The 26,042-nt window shown below is 44.5% G+C and overlaps 1 protein-coding gene across 1 annotated transcript in view; it reads right to left on the minus strand.

Moving 5' to 3' along the window:
* Positions 1–18,134, minus strand: part of LOC146834536 (deoxyribonuclease-2-beta-like) — a 278,688-nt gene extending 260,554 nt beyond the window's left edge. The window contains exon 1 of the mRNA XM_085600118.1: positions 17,790–18,134. Within this exon, the coding sequence (XP_085456244.1) occupies positions 17,790–17,953 (164 nt within the window). The 5' untranslated portion in view covers positions 17,954–18,134. The remainder of the gene's footprint in view (positions 1–17,789) is intronic.
* Positions 18,135–26,042: the final 7,908 nt, after the last annotated feature.

Consider the following 26,042-nt stretch of genomic DNA (forward strand, 5'->3'; position numbering starts at 1 on the left):
CCCAAAAGATCCTTCAATGGTACGCAAGGCTGGTTTGATTCCCACTGTGGTAAGTCTCATGCAGCTTTGAAACTTGCCCTACACCAGTCAAGGAGAGATCAGGAATAAATCAAAAGAGCGAGGGCAGCATACAAGAAGTCGCTCAAAGCACGAAAGGAGATCAGATCAGAACTATGGCAGGATCTTAAGCAAGCCTCTGCTTTAAAGGATACGAAAGGCTTCTGGAAGGCCGTAAATGCTCCATTCCTGGTCCCGAAAAGTTCCCCAAGTTTCGAAAATGCGATTGGGGAGAATCTGTGGTTGTCCCACTTTTCCAGCCTTTACTGTAACAACGCATCCCCCAATACCAGAGAGGATACTGGACCAGGCACTGTATGTCACCTTCCAATCAGCATTGATTTGAATGTGAATGATGTGATCCTGGCTATTAACACAAGTATAGGGGGAACAGCCCCGGGACCCAATAGTATTCCTGTGAATTTATTTAAATCATGCCCATTGCTTTTGGGCCCACTTTTAACCCTGGTTCTAAGGACCTGCTGCACACAGGGTTTCACCCCGACATGGACGGAATCCATTCTCGTCCCTATTTTCAAGACAGGCGATCGTAACGCTCCGGCCTGTTACAGACCCATTTCCTTGTTAGATTCCCTTGTGAAAGTGGCTGGACGTGCAATCCTGAAAAGACTGCAGTCGTGGGTGGAAGATTAAGGCGTTCTCTCAGAGCTACAGTATGGATGCTGTCAAGGTCTTGGTACCGTGGAACAGTCTGAACCTGAACCTTATAATGGGTAAATATATGCAGGCAAAAAGAGGGAAACTTTTTTTTTGTGTTTCGTCGACTTAAGTTCGGCGTTTGACTGTGTCAACCACCAGAAGTTGTGGCGCATCCTAGAGGACATGGGGGTCGAAACGCTGTTAATCAACTTCCTCAAACAGTCGTACCTAGATGCCCGGGCTTGGGTGCGCTATGGCAGAACTGGCTAACTCAGCCCTAGTTTCCCTGTCAGGAAGGGTGTCAGGAGTCAGGCAGTGGTGCGTCTTAGCACCCCTCCTTTTTACCCTCTACATAAATAGCCTGGGGGATACTATATCAAGGGAATGTCAAGATCTACCTAGACTAGGTAAAAGGACAATAGGTGCTTGTTAAACGCTGATGACGCGGTCTTGTTGGCCCGCACCCCAATAGGCCTGCAGAAAATCGTGACGAGTTTTGCCTCTTATATGTCGAGCCTTGATCTCCATGTTAACATTAGTAAAACTTTCGTAAGGAAATGCAGTATGCCTAGTGTGAAGTGCCGCAACATTATTAATACAAAAAAACTTGAATTCACTAATTATTTTTCCTACCTGGAAATTGTTCTTGATAATAGGGGCCCATGATCAAAAGCCATTAATTGTAGAAAACTGCTTTTTTGTCAAAGCCATTGGTGCTTTGATTAATTTTTCTCTGAAGTTAGGAAAGTGTCCTATCAAGGACTTGCTGATAATATATAAAGCTAAATGTATTACAGTTGCTCTATATGGAGCTGGCATCTGGGAATTCACAAATATAGAGCCCCTTCAGCAAGCCGAAAATAGGTTTTTGAGATTCCTACTAGCCGTTCCAAACTCCACGGCTATGTACATTTGTCACGCTGAATTGGGGCTGTCTTACCTGTGCGACCTTATTAGAATCCATCCAATTTTATTATGGTCTAAGGTCTGGACAGGTGTTACCACCGGCCTCAACCGGGACGTGATCACAGATTGTCTGAATTTGCAACAGGCACGACACATTCCCTGGCTCACCTATGTCAAAAACTTTATGCATGACCTAGATCGCCCAGAATATTTTAATAATCCTGATACCCTGTCTCTTATCTCTTGGAAGGATCTCAAGGCTCTAAGTATTAACCACATGGAGATGATAAGATTGCCATCTAATATCATGAAAATTTCAGTTAGAGTGAATCAACTGCTCTTGACTCAGCCAGGAATCCAACCCTACTTATTAACAACCCATAGAAATTATGACAGGATGTTACTGACACGCTTACGCCTTGGCACTTTCCATAATTTGGTAACTTTTTCCCAGGTAAATGACTGGTCTCATGCTCTTTGTTTATGCCCTTGTGATGAATCATCTGCACAGTCCACAATTCACACATTATTTTTATTTAAGTTTTTTACTTTACTTAGGAAAAGATGGATCCTTCCTTGCTTGAAACTGCAAAGCCTGAGACAATGCCGACCCGCTTTTCTTAAGCTGCAATTCTTAGATGACGAAATTTTTAATTATCATATTGTAAAATATTTGAAAGGGGTGATAAGAACAAGGAAATCTATGCAAGGTCCATCTTCTGCTTAAGTGACTTTGGTTTCTTATCTAGGTTAAGGCTATACCGAAATCTGTTTTTAACTCTTATCTTGCCTAAACTGTAGCTAGCTGCTTACTTCTTAATATATTTTCCATAGTTTTTGATGATGTAATTTTATTATATGTCTGTTAAAATGTGTGATTACATGAACTAATTATTTTACGCTCTTTGCTATGTATCCTGCTTTTATGATTTGATATCTTTAAATCGAATAAAGCGTATCTTGACTTGACTTGACCATAGTAATATGTTCCAAAGTTACTGGTCGATGTAGATATGGTTTCTATGTGGTATGCATAACAGCCTATATGTGTTTAAAATGTATTTGACAGTGTGAAATAGGCTTAGAATAGAATGCTGCACATTCCATTAATGTGAAAATTATTTTGGAAATGTGCACTATCGTTGAGCAATGGGGGAACAAATTTGATAATGTCGGCTGTGCATACCGCAACCCAGCATAATGATGTGTGCTAATATATATACTGGGTTTAAGAGTTCAACTTATAAGTGGCTCTTCGGCTCTGAGGAGAAGCATGAGTTCCTGATGCCATTTATTACCTAAATGTCTTTCCACTGCTCTCTCTTGGTCTTTGACAACGCCAGTGGATGATGTCAAATTAGCGATTCCAAGCATCCTATCTGATGGGCTAGTTAAAAGGCAAGATATCCACTTGTCTAATCATGGTAAAGTTGTAAGAGGTCAGCTCCCATGCAGTTGGGGTATTTCCAATGTTTCAGTGCAGCTCAACAGAGGAATGGATCCAGACATCCACCATGATATCTCCCAGAGTGAGTTGGACTTCCATCCTTGTCCTTGATCTGAAAGACGTCCAGATCCAGGGAAAGCCACCCACATGAAACAAATCAAGGATAATGACATCATAACTTTATTTTATTTTTATTTTTATTTTTATTGAACTTATATTGCGCGCAGCTACCCGCAGTGGGTTTCCCGGCGCCAGGGATAGACTGGAGGAGAAATCGGAAAACAAGTAATTGCAGGAGGGAGACACTAGACCGGAGGAATCTGGAACTAGAACAGGAGGGTCTTCAGTTTTTTGCGGAAAGTCAGAAGACTGGTTTCTGTTTTAAGCGCCAATGGGAGAGCATTCCACATCTTGGGGCCCAGATATGCGAATGAACGGCCTCCCATTTTTGCCAGTCGGATTCTGGGAATCACAAGATTGCCACTGTTGGATGACCTCAAAAGGCGGCCAGGCTGATATGGCTGCGCAAGATTGTGCAAGTAGGCCGGAGCGGAGCCTTGGCGAATTTTGAAGAGGATGCACAAAGTTTTGAAGGCCACTCGATCCGAGATTTTTAACCAATGGAGGTCACGTAGAGCCTGCATTGCGGACATTCTCCTTGGGACATTACGCAGCAGGCGGGCGGCTGAGTTCTGTACAACCTGGAGTTTATTGATTGTAGCTTTATCTGCTCCTAGATAAAGCACATTGCCATAGTCGATATGGGACATCACAAGGGCCTGTACGACAGTTCTACGAGTGGACTCAGGCAGCATCCATATGATCTTTTGCAACCAGCGAAGGGTGTTAAAGCAGATCGCAGCGACCTTAGTTGCCTGCTGCCTCATCGAGAGTTTGTCGTCGATTAGGACACCGAGGTTGCGAGCAACAGGCACGGGGGTAGGCAGAGGACCCATGTCACTGGGCCAATGTCGTGGTCCCCAGAGATCTTTTTGTTTGCCTAGTATGATCACCTCGGTCTTGTTTCCGTTGAGCTTTAACAGATGCATTTGCATCCAAGCTGCAACGCATAGAGGCCGATTTTGAGGGCAGAGGTGTCCTGAGCCCTGCTGCTAGACAAAGAGAACACAATCTGCGTGTCGTCTGCGTATGAGTATATAGACAGACCGGCGTCCTCTACGATGGAAGCAAGTGGTCTGATGTAAATATTGAACAACAGAGGGCTCAATATAGACCCTTGGGGGACGCCGTAGGCAGAGGAATGAATCGCAGATTCAGCTTTGTTTGAGAAAACCTGAAAGGTGCGCTCATTAAGAAATGAGGACACCCAGGCGAGCGCAGATCCAGCAACACCGAGGGAACCGAGAGACTCCAATAGGATGGAGTGGGACACGGTATCGAAAGCAGCGCTTAAATCAAGAAGAATCAGCGCAAAGGTCTCACCGCCATCGATACCGTGTCGGAGTCGCTCGGTTACCCCTAGGAGTGCGGATTCGGTGGAGTAATTAGCGCGAAAGCCTGATTGGGACGGATGGAGATATCCCATGTTTTCAACAAACTCATTAAGCTGGGTGTTAACATGGCGTTCTAGGATTTTATTTGAACTGGCTATAACTGGTTCTGATGTTTGGTGGTGCAATGATATTACCATATGTCTCCAGAGCAGGCTGCACAAGGTTGGGTTCTACCTGGGATTTATTCCTACATCACTGCTGACAATCAATTTGTGGGAAACAAAAAGCTTTGTTACCATGCACCTTCACACTTTTCAAAGGATCTTCCTAGTTTAGATGTTTTGTTCCTGGAGCACTCCTCTGTACGTTGGTTAATACAATGAGGGAAATGGCAATGCTAACTGTGAGACCCTTTGCAGTGGTCCTGGGGCAGTCAAATGTCATTGGGCAATAGTTGATGGGGATATTTTATTTATCATTCTAGTGCACATCAATTGAAATGACCATGTGATCCCTTTTAGCACTTGACTTTCTCAAGATGCGGAAGAAAAGTAGCTAAGCCTTACACATTACATAACACTTCATAACTTGAATGTACAGTCAGGGTAGTTCTCCATGAATGGCAAAGGACTTCAATAACTGTTAAGTAAAACATTACAATCAGAAAATGATTCATAAAGAAAACCAGAAGGTTTTGGCACACTCTGGCATTGGGAACACACCTTAGATATGTTTATGGCTCTTTGACTTTAGGTACAGGAAAGCAATTTGTGGAGTGTGACTAATGGATTCCAATGCAGATGGTGATACCAGTATGTTAGTGCTACTTTGAAGTAGCAACTTCTTAACAATTTTTTTAGATTAAAAGAGGGCATGCCTAACAGTTTAAAAAAATGTAGCCCTAATTACCGACAACTCTTGAGGGCTCGTAATGGCGTTCTGGGTACTACAGTATCGATGCACAGATGACTGAAGTTCCACAATCATTTAGGTGTAGCGAGGCCTGTAACTATGCCCACATCTCTCAGGGGCCAATTTTTATGATGCAAAATCACTTGTAACTGGCCCAATGAAGATTAGAGGTGACTGTGCATTTTACCCGTGACATCTCTGAACGTAGAACTAGAAGTATAATTAGAATGGTTCAGCAATAACTGATGCCTGCTCCAGATACTTCAAACAGACCCCACACTACCTTTTAAACATCTGAAACAAAAGGGAGTTGAGTTTTGGCACAGAGCATGTGGGAGATAAAGTAGCATCACCTTCCTCAATGTTTGAAGATAATGGAGTAGGGCCTCAACATGATCATAGATCCTTTTTCTTCGGACAGCTAGGTTTGGTGACTTATTAGTTCCTCAGCAGTTTCAGTCTGCTAAGATAACCCCACATTGGTACTTCCAGTCACCAGGGCCCTCTGCCAGGGAATCAGGTCTAATTTTAATCTAACTTATATTCACTACTAAGAGGGATCCAAGCATTCAGTGCAAACAAAGCAACTATCTTATCCTGAAACAGCTGATCAGGGTACCACAATTTGCCGCCAAGCAAAACTCCAGAATGGACACTCAGCCCTAAATTTCTTAACATTTGATGCAAACCAGCAAGGCAACTTGCTGTGCTGCTCTGTGTCAAGTAAAGATCAGGAATGCACTATATTTATGTGCATATTATGTGCATTCCTGCTCTCTCTCTGTGCTGGGACACAGAGTGCTGACTAGAGACAATGCATGCAACCTCGAACCATGGTGCAAGGGTACCTGCATTACAGGCAGGATTGATTTTACGCATGAAGGGACACCTTCCTGCACAAAACATTCCTCAGAGGCATTTTCCTCTTTCTACGTGTGCTGCAGAATGCAAGAGAGCCTCCTGTGGAAGCTTTGCTTTCATAGTAATATTCAAAAGAACAAAGATACTATTCTGGCAGATTGACTGAATTCACCATTTACCACTCGCATATGGTACCCACCACCAAAGAGCACTGGTTTAAAGAACATATCTTACCAGTGTTAGTAGGTAAATCCTTACCTTGCCTGTGTTTTAAATGTGCTTTCTTTCTTAAGCCAATGGTGTCTCAGGAACACCTGTTAAAAAGCACACAAGATATCAAATAACAACAGAAAATACTAGCTGATGTGCTAGTGCCTTTAAACTGCAGGACTATGTACGTGGCTGGAACTACATGAGCAAATTTCCTTCCATTTTCTTTATTTGCAGAATGCAGCACACGTAGAAAGAGGAAATAACAAGGAGAAATAAACATATTTCTCCTCATTACGCCTCTGCTGAGATGGCATAGCATTTTGACGCTGTCCCAGGTTTACTACACTTAGTAAATGTGGGAATGCTCCAAAATCCATGGGTGGATGCGTGGGAGCATCCACACTCTACGCATGCAACGCCTTCCCAATGCAGAGTAACCCAAGACAGTGATTTGTGCTCCCTTTTGTTACTTTAGATTTACTAAGCCAAGCTGAGCAACACAAGGTGGCTTTGCATGGCTCTGTAAATATCATTTAAGCCCTTGCGTTGCCTTGCGTCACCTTGACACAAGGCTTGGTGAATCTGGGTCTTAAAGACTCAAGGGGATTTTCTCAAGAACGGGTGATAATTATTGAAAACCTAGGTTAACGCAATTTTACACAATGCCGTCTATCACAGGAAACGAACGCCGTGTTAACAGCGTATTCTCAGCACGCCGGCAACAGGCGATAGTTTCCCGATAACGCTTCAAATTTCCGCATTAAAATGACTGGGATGCCGATAAAAAGCCGAACGCGAAAAAAGTGGCGATGGGCCCAACAGTGATAAAAATATCAGCGATAAGCAGCGCCAGGCTTGCTATTCCCACATCACGCGGGAAAAATCACCATAAAAGCTGGGAAAAAAACCCACAAACAACTGAGAAGCACCATGGAGAAAGCTGGAGCAACTACAGAGGCCAACCAGAACCCCACAAATCCCCCGGAGGACCAGCCAGGGACCTCAGGAAAGGAGAAGGGCAAGGAGAAGAAGAAGAGGAACTCGCGATTCAGTCCGCAGGAAAACAAGATCCTGATTACAGAGTGATAGAACACCACCAACAACTGTTCATCACCTCCACTGTGTCATTAGCAACTAAAAATGTAATATGGCAGTCCATCTTGGCCAAGGTGAATGCAGTTGGAGTGAAGAGAAGGGAAGTGAACAACTGCAAGGAGCGCTGGAATGATGTGAAGCGCAAAACCAAGCTGAAACTCGCTAACAACCGGAAAACAGCAATGCAGACTGGAGGTTGGAGTCCAGCACCACAGCAGGAGCTGGATGAGATGGAGGAAATGGTGTCCACAGTCATCAGTGGGAGACGGTGGCAGGAGTTGGGGGACCGGACACTGCTGAACATGACCTGACCCAACAGCAACAGGATGAGTAACGACCAGCGACTGGGGGCACGGGGGGAGATGGGCACAATGGCACACATGCACAATTAAGTATAGCACAGTGCACACCCACAATGATTCTGTATCAAGCCCCTGATCTCCTTGGCATACTGCAGCACTCAAAGAAAAAGCAGAAAAGCCCCAACGACAATTTGCCCAGAGGGGGCCCTCCCTACACATCACTAATCTCACAATAAACCCATGCACATGTGCTGAACCCAGCAAAGCTGCAGGTCCATGAGCAACACTGACAATGCAAGTGACACTGCATGACGATTAGCATGGCTGCAGTCCAATTATCATGACATGGTGCACGCCATGACACTGAGGTGGCTGAGTGTGGACCACATCTGTAAAGGAGCAGGTCACACTCTGACACATCCACTTGCACAAATACCCCCTGATGTCAACAAGACATCTGCGGACAAACCATGCCCAAGAGTCCCAACTCCCACCAAGAGCCAAATGTACCCAAGTCTGCAACATCTCAGCACTGTGTAAGCACAGAAGTGAAGGCACACCGCCTGAAAGGGAGAAGGGCCAGTAAAATCAGAGCTGCAGGGGTGACTCTCCCACAATGCGGCATACACACATAAGAATCAGAGTACATCAACATTGACAACAATTGACAACAATGTGGTACAAACTGCAACACTTTCACAAAAGAACAGAAGACACAACTGCCTCTTGTGTGTAGAAACTGGCCAATCACATTTGGCACAGCAGGGAACTGTGAGATGATAATGTACAAGTATAACCTCACATCCCTGATGGTGTAGAAATGTCTACTGTCCTGCATCAAATAGGCATCTCCTCCCAAACAGTCACAATGTAAATTTTCATGCAGTCTGTTTGTAAACTTGTCCAATGCGTGAACATACATGGAACACACTGTTAAACTGGATCTCCCCTTTACATTGCCGAGGGAGAATCAGCACTTCATGCAGAGCAGACCATACATTTCTTCACTGATGATGAAGAGGACCTCCACACCATCGACACTGACGCCCTCCAACAGGTCATGGACACCCTCAGCACCCCACCCCCAGGAGCAGGGCAGCCCAGCTGCATCAAGGAGACCCCACCCCCTGCACACACCACACAGCAGGAAGCACCCACCACCACAGCTGTCTCCCAGGACCCCCACGACTAACGCATGGCATTCCAATGCTGTGTGTTAGAGGGCCAGAAGGAGATGACTGATCAGGTGCGGGTGGGGTTCGACCTCATGGCAGCTAAACTAGATGCCATACATTGGTGTCTAAGTCACATCAGGGACCACTTACAGTCCCTCACGGACACCCACAGTCTACTCCATGTCCTCCAACAAGCCATGCCTGACATCGCTGGAGTCATGACTCTGAGACAAGAACAACTGTCTAGTCAGAGTGGCTCCAGCGATGTCAGCCGGGAGATGGGACACATGCGGAGGATCATGGAGAACATGGAGCGGATTCAGGTGGAAAGAATGGCTGCCACGGCTGCACACCAGGGAGATGTAGCGGGGATCTTCCATGGCCTGCAGATCCACACACAACAGTTGGCATGTATGAGCCAAAACCCCGAGCGGTCTTGCACTCCTTTATTTATCCATTCGGGCGAGCCCGCCCTCTGGGTGCATGCTACATTGCAACATCGTCGATTAAGGTGCGGGTGGCACCGACACTACAACAGAAACACACGCCATAGTTACTTTTGTGGCCAGCCCAGAACGGAACCACGCCCAGAGCCTAGAACTGAACCACGCTTAGAGCCCCGGGCCATTTCTTCACACTCCTCACACGTGGCGGCACTGGAATGTTGTGTGCTTCGGAGTACATCTCCAGATGCTCACCCAGGCTTTCCAGCGGCCTGCCTGGGACGGGGGTGGCCCCGTGACTGTGAAGGGCTCCAGTGGCATTACCGAGGACATGCTGTTGGCTGCTGGAGGAGGACTTGTGGAGTAGCCCCACGGGACACAGAGGTAGTGGCACCTGAAGAGCTGAGCGGGTGTTCAGCCTGCGATGATGCAGTAGGCCTGGAGGCTGGACGGTGACTTGTGGTGCACAGAGGTAGTGGCACCTGAGACACTGCTTCTGGCACGGGCCTACGGCCAAGTGGCGGTAACTTGCGGTGCACTGAGGTAGGCCCACCTGAAGAGCTGAGCTTGTGCAGCCTGCGATGATGCTGTAGGCCTGGAGGTCCGGACTGGATTTGATTTGTGTGAGACCTGCTGGACCGCAGTGTAGGCCAGAGGGAGCTGTCAGCACACACAGAACTCTACGGTGCTGTTCCGCAGGGTGCGCTGGGGGCCTGTTGCGTGGAAGCCAGCGAATGGCTGAGGAGGCTGCCAAGCTCGCGGGTCTTGGGCTTGAAGATTGCACTGGCACATGGTGGGCCCTCTTAGAGACACGCCGGTGGCGGCAGGTGAGAAGTGAGGCCTGGGTACGCAGGGGTGGGCATTCGACGCTGGGCGCCGGACGGGTCTGGGAACCAACGGGCTGGGGTGCAGCAGGAGCACAGGATTGCGCAGGCACCACTTGTCATTGCGGCGGCCTCGTGGCAGGGTGAGGGGCGTCACCCTGGCAGACACGCCCCTGCAGGCAATTACGAGATGTGCGCCGGGTGACATGTGACGTAGCCACCTCGTCTAGTGTAAGTTTGGCCGTTGAAGGTGGTTGGCCATGTGTGTGTAGGCCTGTGGTCAGGATATGGCAGACTCAGAGACACACGCAGTAGTTACTTTGGTGGCCATCCCGGAAGTGAACCATGCCCAGAGCTCGGGCTATTTATTCACACTCCTACGCTGGACTGGTGTACGCTGACTGAGCCCACTACACTTACGCTTACAGGGAGGGCGACATAGCTACATGTCCACGGTCTTCCCCACTGCCTGAGGTAACATGGTTGCGTCCACTGTCCATAACACTACAAACACCAGCAGTATATGTCCACATGGATGTGTCTGTGTTCTGCATACTCAAGACTGTCCAGCACATCACTGCCACACTTGGCATTGTGTACATTCTTATTCATGGGTCACTTGCCTCCTTCGCACCTTCTTGGTTCCCACCTCTCCCCACATTCTGCAATTGTGTGGCAGAGGGGCTATGCCTTTATGCCTTTGTGGCACACATAGATGGAATATCCAAACCACCAACCACCAACAATATCTCACCCAACCAAATAGACTTCCTAGACATAACCATATATGTAGAGGACAACAAACTACAAACCAAAACCTTCCGGAAACCAACCTCAGCTAATTCAATACTTCGAGTGGACAGCTGTCACCCAAATAAAACAATTGACAACATCCCAAAAGGGGAATACCAACGTATGAGAAGAAATTGTAGTAAACTTGATGCCTACAAAGAGAGATCGGAACTCCTAACTCAGAGACTATTGAACCGGGGATAACCCAAAAAACTCCTTGAAAAGACATCCAAAGACTGTGAAAAATTGTCAAGGGACGACCTACTTAAACCCAAAGATACTGCAGGAAATGAGAGACAAAACACGATCAGGTTTCTAACAGACTATCATAATGGGCATTAGTGCATCAGGAAAGCCTTAACCCCTTCTGTGCCACGCCCTTTCCCCCTCCTGTGCCGGGCGTTTTATTAGTGGGTGGGGTTCATGATGAGATAGTCTCGTCATGGGCACAGCGCGACCGTGCTCCATGACAAGACTATCTCGTCATGGGCACTGAAGAGGTTAAAAAGACACTGGTATCTTCTGACCTCCAATTCCTCACTAACCAACCAGATGGAGGAATACCCTCAATTGGGCTTTAGGAGAGCCAAGAACCTCAAACAAATTCTATGCAAATCTGAATTTAAAGGTAAAAGGACTAAAACCAAGACCAATTTCCTGACTAAGCCTTTTGGCTTCTACATCTGCCACGATTGTAATGCGTGCAAATTGGGAGCCAATAAACAAATTGAATACAAGCATGACTCTAACACCACCATTCGAATCAAAGATTGGATCACATGCACATCATTATATGCAATCTATATTATAATCTGCCCCTGCAACAAAATCTACATAGGAAGCACGATCAGGCCGCACAAAATCAGAATCTTGGGACACTATCGAAACATCAATAAAGAAGAGGTGGGACCACCTCTAACTGAACATTTCCAAGAATTTCACCCACACCGGAAGACCTTCAAATTCTTTGGACTGGAAATCACCAAACCAGCATCGAGAGGAGGAAATCGGGAACTCACCATGAGACGCAGAGAGAGTGAATATATTATGCGTCTTAATGCTACAACCCTCGGCCTCAACAAAGATGCAGAAATGCATTATTGGTTACATTAATGAGATGTTTCACCCCATACTCTTCTCAAATGAAACTCAGGACACCTTCATTGTCTCCTATGAACTTTTGCTGTACACATTAACATTTACACTGATCACCTACTAACTCCTTGCCTTTACACTTGCATGTGTTGCCGTGTTTAGGTCTAAGTTTTGTTCTATACCGCCCCTTTTCTGTCATTCCACACACTCACAGATTCCGTGATATGCCATGTGATCCATGTCAAGATTTCAAGACCTTAACCCACATGTTAAGTATTTTTCCCTTTATAACGTCACCAATAATAATGTGTTGCACAAGCTAATTAGAACCACCCTACCCTCTTGGAGATCGCCGTATCCATTTTCTAATGTGTTCATGTGTTCTTACCCCTTCTGCATTGCTTTTGACTAATAATGTCAGACTTGATCCGTATGCGCTTATATTCTGCGGATTCTGGGGACCAACTCACACTAGTCTCTCAACTCATTAATCATACAGTGGCCTTTGCCGGCACTGGCCCATCTAGATGCCCTCTATTTTATGTTTTAATTTTCTTTTCCGTTAAGACCCAGCCAATTCTTTGCCAGGGATGATGTATTTTTGTTTTGATTCTTAAACTCATGGTTTTTAGTTTGTGGTTCTCATTTTTCTGCACCATAGCACAGTAACTCTTCAGTGGCCTTTGCTATTAACTAACCCTGGGCGTTACACTATGCTTCACCCACGCAGTGTACGTAGCGCTGCCTGCTTCGCAGTTTTTGAAGTAGGCGAAGCAGGCAAGCGCTACGCACAAGCCAGGGCGAAGCGTAGCTGCCTGCCGCCCGCCACCCGTCTCCCCTGCCTGCCCTCCTTTTAAATCATATCTTGCATGTTAAATAATTAAAAGTAAAGAGACTTACCTGAAGCGCGGCATCTCCGGGGCTCCCTCTTCCTCGTTTTCAACTTCTTGTGACAAATGCGCATGCGCGGACGCCCGCGCATGCGCATTTGTCACAAGAAGTTGGAAACGAGGAAGAGGGAGCCCCGGAGACGCCGTGCTTCAGGTAAGTCTCTTTACTTTTAATTATTTAACATGCAGGGTATTATTTAAAAGGAGGGTGGGCGGGAGGCGGGCGGCGCGTAGTGGGGCTACGCGGAGCGCGTGAGTGTGCGTATATTTGGGCACACTACACGCTGCTTCACGTAGCCCCACTACGCCCACTACGCCCACCCTTACTATTAACAGTACGTCAGCTTTCTCGAGCTGGCTGACGTCAGGACAGGTGTCCGGTTATATCTGACAGCGCAAACCGGATTTCGGTTGGTCTGGGACCGCAGAGACGAAGGAATTAATTTTCAAAGGTGAGAGGGGTTATCTTGTTCAGTCCCTCCGCATTTCATTTCAGCGCGTTCACATGTCTTCTGTAGAAGACATTTAACATTTTAAAAGCTCATCCGCGTATTTCCTCAGTTTATTTCAGCGCGCCCTTTTGTACTCTGTGAAAGACAATTAACTATTTAAACGCCTATCCACGCATTTTCTTTAGCGCGCCAGATTTTAACCCAAAGGCTTCGCACTTTCAAACGCGCCCCCTCTCCGCACCGCTATAAGCCGCGTTTCATGTTTACTCTCCCTGCATGAAGTACACTTCATAGGATTCATATAATTAACGTAACAAATTATTAGTCGGCTTTCGGCCTTTTCACGTTCACAAGCCCCTAATGAGGTTTTTTCACGATTACATTTCCCGTTCACCTACCGACATTAACCTTTGGTCCCCCAGCCCAAATGTCCTTTAGTCAATGACTCGAACTCACAACATTAGCAACCCTTAGTGATCTCACGTCTCTTTGCTTTCTCGAATAGGAAGATATTGATGATAACGAAGCTCTGGTAAGCAGTTGTAATGTTTAGTTTTGAATAATGAAGTACTACAATTATGCATTCTTACTTTGGTTGTTGTACCGTTTTTTCATTTTCTTTCCATCTTTTTTGGATGTTTTAATCAGGAAGGCATTTCTTGATGTATGCTCAATTTGTTTCTGACAATACATCTGACATCATATAGATTTAACCTTCGCTCGTTAACACATAATAATTAGGCAGCCGTTTATAAGACATCTTTCCCGTCTGCCATATTTCGCTTTTGTTGACAGCACAGGTGACATCACCGGCAATAGTTCATGTCCATACGGTTTCAATATGGTAAACCACATCTGTTGCATAATGATTTTTTACCTGTCAGTATACACATGCTCCATAAATGGCCTTGCAATTATCATGTCTCTGACCACACAGGTGATACCACTGTAAAGTTCCTCACTTTCCTATTCATGTCCATATGTAATCAATATGGGAACTGTACCTGTTGAATAATGATGCCTCATATATTTGTCCTATATATGGTCTTGCAATTATCATGTCTATGAATACCCAATATGACATTCTCCACTATGTAATGATATATAACACCCTTATGTTTTTTGCAATTAAGCTTAATCATGTAATCCCCTTTTTTTCCCTTCTCATTTGTCCTTATGTTCTCTTTTTTCTCCTTTCTTCTTAATTTTTCTCGCTTTTCTGTCCTTACCCCCCTTGTGTCTTTCTCTTCCCAAACCACTACTCCTTCTTTTCCGAAAATATCCTTCTTTTTCTCTCTCTCTCTCGCTGTGTCACCCAAACTTTTCTATTCTAAATATCGCAATTTCAACCCACATTACCTTATCTCCTGACTTCACATGTCCCATTTACATTACCATCACCTTGCAATTTCTTACTCTGTGACCTCCCTTCTCTATTTTATTTTCTTCTTTATTATAAATCTATTCACCTTTAATCCCCCCTTTTCCAACTCCACCATTTTAGCCTTGAAAAAGCCCACGGCCAATGGGCCACTAGGGCGAAACACGTGTCGGCTTTTCTCTTCATAATCTCTATCTGCACTCTATTTATGGATATACAAATAAAACCAAGGACGTGATAAATATCAGAAAAATTCTTTGATGTTTATTGTTTACCAACGTTGATCAATTAAGAGGGCACAACCCTCTATCTTTCCTCATGCCTTTGTGGCTGGTTTGTCTACATGTCTGGCCCCTGTTGCCACAGTTACTTGTGTTGTCGTGTCTGGTAGGTGGGCATGTTGGTTGGCATGGTTTTTTTTTTGTTGTGTTTTTTTTACAGAGTTTTATATAGTGCAAACTTGACCCGAATCAGGTATCGGAGCGCTTTACATAGCACCAGTTGCATTACATGAGGACACATAAAAAAAGTCTTCTTTTTTTTGTTAAGGCACGGGATATTAGGTGATTTGCCCAGAATCACAGGATGTTCAGCATCATTGCCGAGACTCAAACCCAGTTCCCCAGATTCGAGGTCGGACGCCCTAGCTGTTAGGCCAACTCCTCTCCCCATGTTGTATGTGATTTTGTTACGTGTGCATTCCCACAGTTGTGAGCTGTATGATTGTGGAGTTGAGGTGAGTGGTATGTTCCGTTGGTACTTACCAACGAGCATTGCTTTTCCATAGGTGCCATCCTGAAAGCGCTGGTTGATGATGGACTGTTGGAAAATGTAGGAATCATGCACACTGCCTGGGAAGTTGGCGACGACATTGGTGATCAGTCGCTGGTGGTCCACTATTGCCTGCACATTGATGGAATCCGTTTGCTTTCTGTTGCGGTAATTGTGTGCAGTATCAGCAGGGGGCAAAAGGAGGACATGTGCGCATTGCCCCCAACACGTGCGGGAAGCTAGCTATGGCATAGAAGCCTTGCTTGGTCTCCAGCTGTTCCTGCGCAGTGTGGGGGAAGTGAAGGTGCTGGGGTATCAAGCTGATGATGGCATCCAAGACAGGTGTGAGGAACTTTGATAGGGCTGGCTGTGAAACTCCTCCGACTCTGGCAGCTGTTGGTTGGAAGGTATCAGAGGCCAACAAGTGCAGCACAGCCAGCAGCTTTATCTGTATAGGGATGTTGGTTGTCTGCTGTGTTGGTACCGTCAGCCTGTGGGCAATGTGGGTCAGGATGCGGAAGATGGTTGTCCTTTGGAGCCTGTAGTGGACAATGACATCCTATGGCGTTAAGTCTCTGAGGCTGGTGCATTTTCAGAAGAGCTGCTGTCTTGTTCTGCGCTGCCTCAGTGGTAGTCTGGGGGGGTTGTCCTGGGGGTGGGGGTGGTCCTGGGGGTGGTGGCGGTGGGTGTTGTGGCCCTCTTGGGTCTCCAATCTGCATGATTAGCAGCTCCATGGCATCTGTTGGTCTTCAGATGTGGCTCTGGGCTGGGCTCGCTTTATACTGCAGGTTTTCATCCTACTTAAGGCCCGAAAAAAGCAGGTCTTAAGTCCCTGCTGCTAATGTGCTTTATCGCCTGTTTTTGGACCGCATCGCCGATATAGCTGGTCGTTGAAAATATCGCGACGTGGTGTTATCGTGAGTTTTTGGACGGCAACGCCTACTCTGCATATTATTAGCGTTAGTTGTCACTGTCAGCCTTGGCTATGTTCTTAGCGGCAGCTATCGCAGGTAAACTGACGATGTTGGCTGTTAGTGCAGGCTTGTGAATAGGGCAATAAATCTATCGCCACTTTCGTGGCGGAAAAGTGCAGCTAAATCGGCGATGAGTCCTTGAGAATATGCCTCTCAGTCTGCCCCCTCTAGAATGCTTTAATGGAAAACCTATACGTGGCTACTGACCTACAAATGGGAAAATTACTGAAAACCAAATGCTATACTGTGCTTTCAATCTCCTAGACAAGAGTGCAATTACTTCTGTCAACAGACAAAAACAGTGCAACTAAGATGCCAGCTTCTGCCACTGCCTCGCCCTGAACCCCATTTTATGCTTCCAATTGATAGCGCTGAGAAAGCTAACTACTGATCCATATGTCATAAATACAATACCATTATTACATAAAAATGGTATCTGCAATTCATCATTATTAGGTGTGGTGTTACCAACGATGTGCCATCCAGCTACATGAAAGCAAATGAATCACCAATTTGAGATGAACAAATATAGTTTTCAAATTATAATTGCAGACAGGATTCACCATGGATCGTTTTAAAATAAGGAAACAAAACTAGCTATTGCTCGTTACAATTTTTTGTCTCCCCTTCACAAGGGCGTCCGTAATAAATGATGAATAGTTGGCCACTAGCAGCGTGTATGACAATTTCATAATACAGGGTTAAACCAAAAATATTTACATAAATAGAAGTTAAAAATCATGCGTTTGAATTAAGGATGTTAGGGGGAGATCGTGATATTTTCAAAGATGAAGTTAGGTGGGAAGGGTAGGCTTACTTAAAAGTTATTTTTCTAGTTAGGGTCAGTGTTAGAATAGGGTTAGGTAAATAGGGGAGATAATCGGTAAACAAAAAAAACATGTTCAGTGTGAAGCAGCCTGGTGTACTAGTTTCACTTAAAGAGTTCTCCTTCTAGTGCTAGTTAACAAATTCTCACTTAGGTGTCTCTGTAGTGTTTCCCCTCAAACCCTCTGAAAGGATTGTCCTTGTTAGTGACTTTGTTGTTGGTCCCAAAGCTATCACAATAACTATTTGCAGTGACTCACCAGTCTACGGGTTCGCCAGCTTCGTTTCTGCAGGATATATCGGCTGCATGCAGAGAAACAAGAGAAAATAAAAGAAACAAAAGGAGGCTAATCCACAAAGATGGAGATTTGGGGACCATTATGCAGCGATGAGCGGGGAACCCAGCCAGTGTGCTTTCTTTCATCGATGTCCGTCTGTGGATGAGTCAAACACAATACAATCAAAAGACCGACTAAGTTGTCCATGTGATGAGCGTGGGACAGTGAGGAAAATACCAGCACACACGAAAACGCGGGCTGATTTCAAAGTGGCTGGAAACAAAACAACATCACTTCCTTCTTCTGAATTACTTCTTCTTTAGTTTCATTTTCCCTGTACTTATATTCTTTGACTACGTTGCAATACCACAGATGTTACATAAAGAGGAAGGAACTTTGCTCATGTAATTTCAGCCAGGTGCATAGTTGGGCAGTTTTGAGGCCCCGCAGAGCAGCTACTATTTTCTGTCGTTATTTTATATCTTGAGTGCTTCTGACAGGTGTTCTTGAGACACCATTGGGCTTAAGAAAGAGAACATATTTAAAACACAAGCAAAGGAAAGAATATACCTAAGAACATTGCTGAGATATTTAATTAACCAGTGCTCTCTAGTGGTGAGTACCATATGCTAATGGGAAATAGGGAATTCAGTCAATCTGCCAGTATTATCGTTGTTATTTTGAATATTGCTATGAAATAGTCTTTAATCCCTCCATAAAATACACAGAATAGCAACATAAAGGAAACAAAAGAGGTTCTGTGGGGCAAAAATCATGCCCCATTCTACTGGAAGGTGGCCCCTTAAATAATTACTTAAGCTAACCACCCTATGGACCTCCAATCTGACCTCTGGGTGGAGGTTAAGATAGTGCACTTTGACTATTGTAACATTATGTAGACTGGGCTTACTTTCAGAGAAACTCACCAACAAGATGAAAAATATACCAACCCAAGTGGCGGAGGAGATGCGCCAGTTCTGAGGGAGATGAGCAGCAGCGGAAATGCGCCTGTTAGGCTGAATCTGCGGATGAGCCCTTCAGGTTCACTTCCAAGGGTCCAGGACTAGGATGGCATCACTTGAGAGACCAGGACTTACAGAGAGCTGATTCCAGGTGCTGGGTTCAAGGCTGGAGGAAGACTTTTCTCCCTGAGGCTTCTGATCAAGAGGCCAGCCAACTAGTCCTTGGAGTCACTATGGGGTCCATGGGTTTAGATAAGTGGGTCCAGTAGTTTTCATCTTTTCAAGGTGGCAGCTGAGCAGCAGGTCAGTACAGCAGGGTAGCCATCCTTCCGGGCAGCAGTCCAGCAGTGTCAGTCCTTTTAGCAGCACAGCAGTCCTTCTTACCAGTCCACAGGCCCTAAGCGAACAGAAGAGTTGGGGTCTGCGGTCTAATAGTTATACCTGGTACTCACTTTGAAGTAGTAGAAACTTCTAGAGTATTCCACCCCTGAGGTGTCAGGCATCTCCTTCCTCCCTGCCCTGGCCCTAGCTTGTCTGGGGTCTCAAAAGACTAGTGACAAACCCTCTTTGGGACTGCTCAAGAGAGACTTTGTGCTGTGAAAGTGTGGTAGGTGAAAGTTCCTCTCCCTCATTAACTCAGAGTGGCCCATCCTGCCAACACTTACCTTCCCTTTGTCTCACTGTCTCTGAGCAATGTACAAAGACCAACTGCCAGCTACACCTAGTCATGTGATCCAGGATCAGGTTGCAAGCACCAAATCGCTAGGACAAGAAAAGGGCAACTTTCTAAAAGTGGCATTTCAGAATTGTGACTAAAAATCCAACTTTACCATTAAAGAGGGCTTTTAATTACAATTCTTCAGACACAAACATAGATTACCTACTCCCAATTGGATGTTACATCCTATTAAATGTAATAAGGCATCTACAATGTTATCCTATAGGAGAGATAGGCCATGTAGAAGTAAAACCCACATTTAGAAGTTTTTCACGTCCAGGACATGTAGAACTTAAAAGCACACATCCTGCTTTTTAAATACACTTCACCCTGCCCTTTGGGCTCTTCAGCTCCTACCTTAGGAGTGACTTATATGTATTAAAAAGTAAAGTTCGATCCTCAAAAGAGGTTTATTGTGTAAGGTCGAAATAGCATTTTAAACCTACAACACAGGCTGCAGCAGGCATACCAGAGGCATGTTTATTGAGCTTCTTTAGTGAGTGAAGCAATCAGTGTGGCAGGTCCACTGTACCATTTAATTTACAGGCCCTGGGTACAAGTAGTACCACTTTACTAGGGACTCACAAGCAAATCAAATAGGTAAATTGGGTGTAAGCCAATTTTACCATGTTTAATGGACAGAGCATAAGCACTTTAGCACTGGTTAGCAGTGGTGAAGTGCGCAGTGTCTAAAAATCCAACAAAAATGTGTTCAGGAAACAGGATAGTATAGGCAAAAAGATTAGGAATGACCCTGCAGGCAAGTCCAGGTCCAACAGTAAATGAAGTCATGATAACATTTCACAGACTACTAACCTCTTTTGGTGTTAAAGCTATACATGATATACAAACGTTGACATTGATCTTATTTGATAGATCAATACAAAATGGCAAATGTCATGTATTCATACTATCTTAATACGATTGAACATAAGCTAAATTGCTACTGTTCCCTAGGTTAGTGATATTTACATTCCTCAACAAATAAAAATAGTTTTTCTAATATTGAAACGTTAACATAAAGTGTTAAAGTAACACATTCACATATCTCATTTACAGAACATATTCATGATGCCTCAAGCAGAGCGCAGTGAGACGTACGTGGACTTTCAGATTTAAATAATTGCAAAAGGTTTTGCTAGGGTATGCCTGTAGATGGAGCAAGCAGAAAAACATCTTCAGTTAGTATTGAGATTGCATCTTCTAGTAATGATGCAGAAATAACATACATGGGTGTGCCTAACTGTTCAAGATCAAGGATTTATTCCAGGTGGTACCAGAAGCATCACCAAATTAATTGATCAATCAATCAATAATTAGTTTATGTTGGATTAAAAAAACATAAAAGGACATCTAAACGCACAAAACATAAAACAATGACAATCAACGGCATGAAACAACCCAATTAATACAGATCAACAATTCATAAATAGCAAATCATTAAAGGTTTAAACAGATGTTTATAAGCAGACAAATCACAATTAAACTACCTTAGGTGCAAAACGGTTAAGCGATAAATACTGATACTAATTAACATACAGCAGATCTTAACTTAACAATCACCATTAAGAAACGTCCCATAACATCACAGAACAGCATCTGTAAATATATAAAAATGCCACTCTGCAGTTTACAAATTGTTCATGTTTCAATACATGGAAACAATGTAATATTTTGCTGCTCTGTAAAATCACAGAAAAACATTAGGTGCAACATAGTTTGGAAGCAATAGTTACTAAGGAACAAAAGCAGTGTACATAAGAAAAATAATAGATTCTAGAGCATGTGCTACACGATAAATGCCATGTTCAAAAGGTTTAAAGTTACAGACGATTAAGCATATGCAAAACGTAATATGTATGGAATTAAACAATGTTGAATCTAAACTGTACTTACTTTGTTATATTAATCCAGTCAAAACATATATTTTTATGTTAAAGTTCAGGGTGTACATGTGTAATTTTTATATTTTACTTTAATTATAAGCAAAAGATATTACATTGTAACATAAGATATGTAAAGAGCAAAACATTTTCTTGATGTTGGTTGGGCCTTGACACCTGATATTAGTTCTTAATAAATATGGTTATACAACAATCTGCTTTGGCTTCTTTTTTCATTATATATCTTATCACCTTAACACCCTAAAAAATATGTATTATTTGTTTTACTTGAGGAATTTATGTATGATCAAAATAGCTATATGTGAATGAACTGAGATTACTACTTGATTGTGTGGCTAAGCAGTTTCTAACTCAACAGTATGTGACATGCTCTCACTGATTAGCAATTGCCCAAGCACCAATCGTTTCTTCAAGGTATGTCTACCAGTGTGGGAGAGAACACTTGAACATGCCACATATTCCTATTACCTCATCCTGGCAAAAACGTTGTAATTGTCAATATTCCTTAGCGTGTTTATTTGTTTCAGTGACAGGTGCATTTTTTAGTAAGCAGTTAATATATAAAGGTCTAAGACTTATCCAAGAAAATTGTTCACAATGTAATTTCTCTTCCTTTGTCTCTCTTGTGTTTCAGAGTTCACTTAGGAGGGCAAGTTTGAAAATACTTTCTCAATGCCAGTTGGTGCTTCTTCATTAAGGGGTGTTTTCACTCTCACTGCAGTTGTGCAGTGTGAAACACACAAGCATAATTGCACAGACCGTTTCAAGACTGAACAGTCTTTCATCTGAGATGTACAGGCAACAAATCTTAACTTCTGAATTCCAAATGTCTTTGTTACAATAGGTTTAGGGCCCGATGTGTTAAAACCGAAATAGCGAGTTCTTAATAGCGAAATTTACCAATTCGCTATTAAGAACTCGTTATATGTGATGTAGATAAAAAATTTAGAGATTCGGTAAAAATCGCTATTAAAAATACTGAATCCTCATTACCGAATCGGTATTACCGATTCCATATTGCCGAATCAGTAATTAGCGAATCCGGTATTTCAAAAAATCGCAAAGCTGTGAATCAGCCAATCCTGTGCTTCCTAATGACCTCACAACCAGGAAATGGCCACATCCATGCAGCTACACTGATCCTGAAGCAGTTGGAGAGGCAGGGAGCAGGAGCAAAAGCACAGGAGCTGCACAGCTACCACCTAGCTGATACACCAAAACAGAACCATGGACACACAGGAGAAGGGGAAGGATGCTGGAGAAAGAAAGCGTAAACACAAGTTCAGTGAGAGGGAGTTGGAGGCCCTAATAGAGGAGGTGGTGAAGGATCACGACCAGCTCTTCGGCAAAAAATCCTTGCACGTCCCTGAGTCACAAAAATGGAAGATTTGGCTAGTGATCCAGCAGAAAATCAATGCCATCGGCGTCACCCATCGCTCAACAGAGGACCTCAAGAAGCGCTGGTACGATCTCCGGAAACATGCCAAGGAGAGGGTGGCAGAACGGCTAAAACAAGCCAGAAAGACAGGTGGGGGGACATCAACAGCACCTGCACCGACTGCATTGGAACAAATGGTGGAGTTCACACTCCAGCCGGAGAGCGTCAGTGGCATTGGAGACGTGGACCGTTCAGCCACAGGGTCCAACAGGCAAGGTAAGATGCATGCACAGCATGCTGTGCCCCCCTCCCTAAACCCATTCCCCCTGCATGAATCCCATTTTTGCCTAAAATCAGCAATGCATCATGGGAGATGTAGTCCCTATCAACTAATAGCATATCAGTTAGTCCACAAAAAGCATATGCATGTCACACATATCAATAGATAAGCAAGCAGGGACAGACAGCTAGATTGGCAGTCAAAAAATTTATTTGTAGGCAAATGATGCTAGACAAGTGAGTAATAGTCCACAGGCGAAACATCGCGCCAGGCTGCAGAAGGGGAGACAGAAGAGGCTTCCAGAGAGCAAAACACACTGGAGGAGGATGTCCAATCAACTGCTGTCGTTACACCACCATTATCACCACCACCACCACTAGCCAGGAGGTATACAGTGGGTAGCCTCCAGGAGATGGAGGGCACAGAGGATGAGAGCCAGGGAGCACAACAGATCCCGCAGAATGATGATGTACAAGCATTTGTAACACAGTCCCCCATGGAGGTTGGCAACACAGTTGTACGAAGACGCCGACAAAGGGCACACAGTCCTGAGGCAGAGGAGTCCAGTGTCTTCTTTGGTCTGGAGGGGAAGATGCTTAAAGTGCATCCCTCCGCAAACAAAGCTGCTGGCTGTGCTGCACATGTTGGTCTCTGGTACCTTCCAACCAACAACTGCCAGAGTTGGAGAAGTCTCACAGACAGCCCTATCAAAGTTCCTCCCAACTGTTATGGATGCCATCATCAGACTGATACCCCAGCACCTACGCTTCCACAACACTGGCCAGGAACAGCATGAGACCAAGCAAGGCTCAAGCTGGCTTTCCGCAGGTGTTGGGGGCAATTGACTGTACACATGTCCTACTTGTGCCCCCTGCGGACACTGCACTCATATACCGCAACAGAAAGCACACACATTACATCAATGTGCATGCAATAGTGGACCACTGGGGCCTGTTCACCAATGTCGTAGCCAAGTTCACAGGGAGTGTGCATGATTCCTACATCTTCCGCCTGTCCATCATCAACTAGCGCTTTCAGGATGGCACTTATGGAAATGCACTGCTTGTTGGTAAGTACTAACTGAACACACCACACACCTCAGCTCCACAATCATGAAACTCACAAATGTAAGAATGCACACGTTCCAAGCTCACATACAACATGTCAATCAACATGCCCACCTACCAGACACAACAACACAAGTAACTGTGGCAACTGGGGCTAGCCATGTAGACAAACCATCCCCAAAGGCCTAGCCGCTCTACCAGACATTAGCAAATGTGGGGATAGGTGGGAACCAAGTATGTGTGATGCAGGGACTCGTCCTATGAGGAAAGTATGTACACAAGGCCGAGTGTGGCGGTGGTGTGCTAGACAGTCTTGACTTTGCAGAGCACAGACATGTCAATGTTGGCATATAGTGCGTTTTCGTGGTCCAGCCTGATGGCAATGACTGCGTGGGTGACTCTCCTACCTGACGGGGGGAACCATGTGAAGGTCGGATGGAGGATGCAGAGGTTGTCAAAGCAGCTGCAGGCCACTGCGTAGACCTGTTTGTTTATGGAGAGGGAGGAGTCGAGTACAATGCCTAGGTACCTAGAGTTGTCGTGGGCTGCCGAAGGCGGTGGCTCACCAGGTGTTGTCACATGCTGATGGGGTGGTCACGAGGATGAGGACTTATATCTCCTCTTTGTAGAGCACCCCCCAGCTGTTGATCATCCATGTTGCAACTTGCTGCAATCCTCCCTGGAAGCACAGTCTGGTGTGTGTGGGTGCCTTGGTGAGGGAGAGTATGAGCTTTGTGTCCTTGTAGGTGGTGATGTCTAATAGTTCCCTTCATGTAGCTGATAGAGCACCACGTTATTCAGAAAATTGTAGGGGTGCATCTTATTCACTGTTAGGCCGCACCCACATATAATCGAAATTGTATCAATGTGTGACTTAGAAATGTATCACTCAAATCTGCTTATAATAGTATGATCAGACATGTAACCATGCTTTTCATGAAGAGCAATGTCATAGTCCACTGCAAATGTATTTTAGCCAACGCATAATGATTGGTTTTCATGTAATGCTGTGCATTAAGTTTAACGTGCATCATATTAAAGTCTGCACATGTAGTTTGCTTATTTATATATAAAGTGTAACAAAGTTAACGCTTATAATGTGATTTTAGAAGAATAGGTTTAAAAAATGTAAAGGCCTGATCGCATATACGTTTAACGAAAAGGCCTGTTAATTTTTTATGTTAGCTGAATGCTGTAGGCCGAAAATGATTTCCCTTGGTAAGGCTATGGGTTTCAGGATGTTAGAAAATCTTAGAGAAGTGGAAAGTTTCTCGTTCTCATGTTTCTGTTGCAGGTGCAAGGACACTTAGTTCGTTAGAAAGACTAGGGCTTTGTTTTAGAAGTTAGGATGGTACGAGAAGCCAATATGGAAGTACACCAGAATTTAAGGATGAAACTTTCAGCAGAGCAGGTGCCTAGGACCCAAGGTCAAGATAAACGTCGCTGGATGGGATACAAGTTTCACTAGAAAAGTACTGGAAGAAGACCTGGCTGAAGAGGTGTGCCGGAGGGCATGTTCTGTGTTTTGGGGATTTTGTATTAGGGACAGTGCCCCGAGGGTTGAGCAGTTGAGGCTTAGATGGCAAGCTAGAAGGAGCATCTTAGAGAGAGCTCTGACTAAGTGAGTGTACTTCTAAGGAAGTCTTCACTGCTGACACCTTTTTACTCTCTTGCCTGGAAGGGAAAATGCTAAGTAGGGATATCATCTTAGAGATAGAGTAGGGATAGACTAACTGATTTTCTTTTAGGCTAATGACTTCAAATATAGACACTGGAGTAATTATCGCATTTCTAATGCTACTGGAATTGATTATTCTTCTTACTCTGAGTCGGATGAGACTTCTGCGTAGGATTTCTTTTGTATTAGTGCCCATTTATTTGCTTCACCTTGTACTGAGGTGTTTGTATGTCCAATTATCTAAAGAT

The sequence above is a fragment of the Triturus cristatus genome, chromosome 4_2, assembly GCF_964204655.1.
Source record: "Triturus cristatus chromosome 4_2, aTriCri1.1, whole genome shotgun sequence".
Lineage (NCBI taxonomy): Eukaryota > Metazoa > Chordata > Amphibia > Caudata > Salamandridae > Triturus > Triturus cristatus.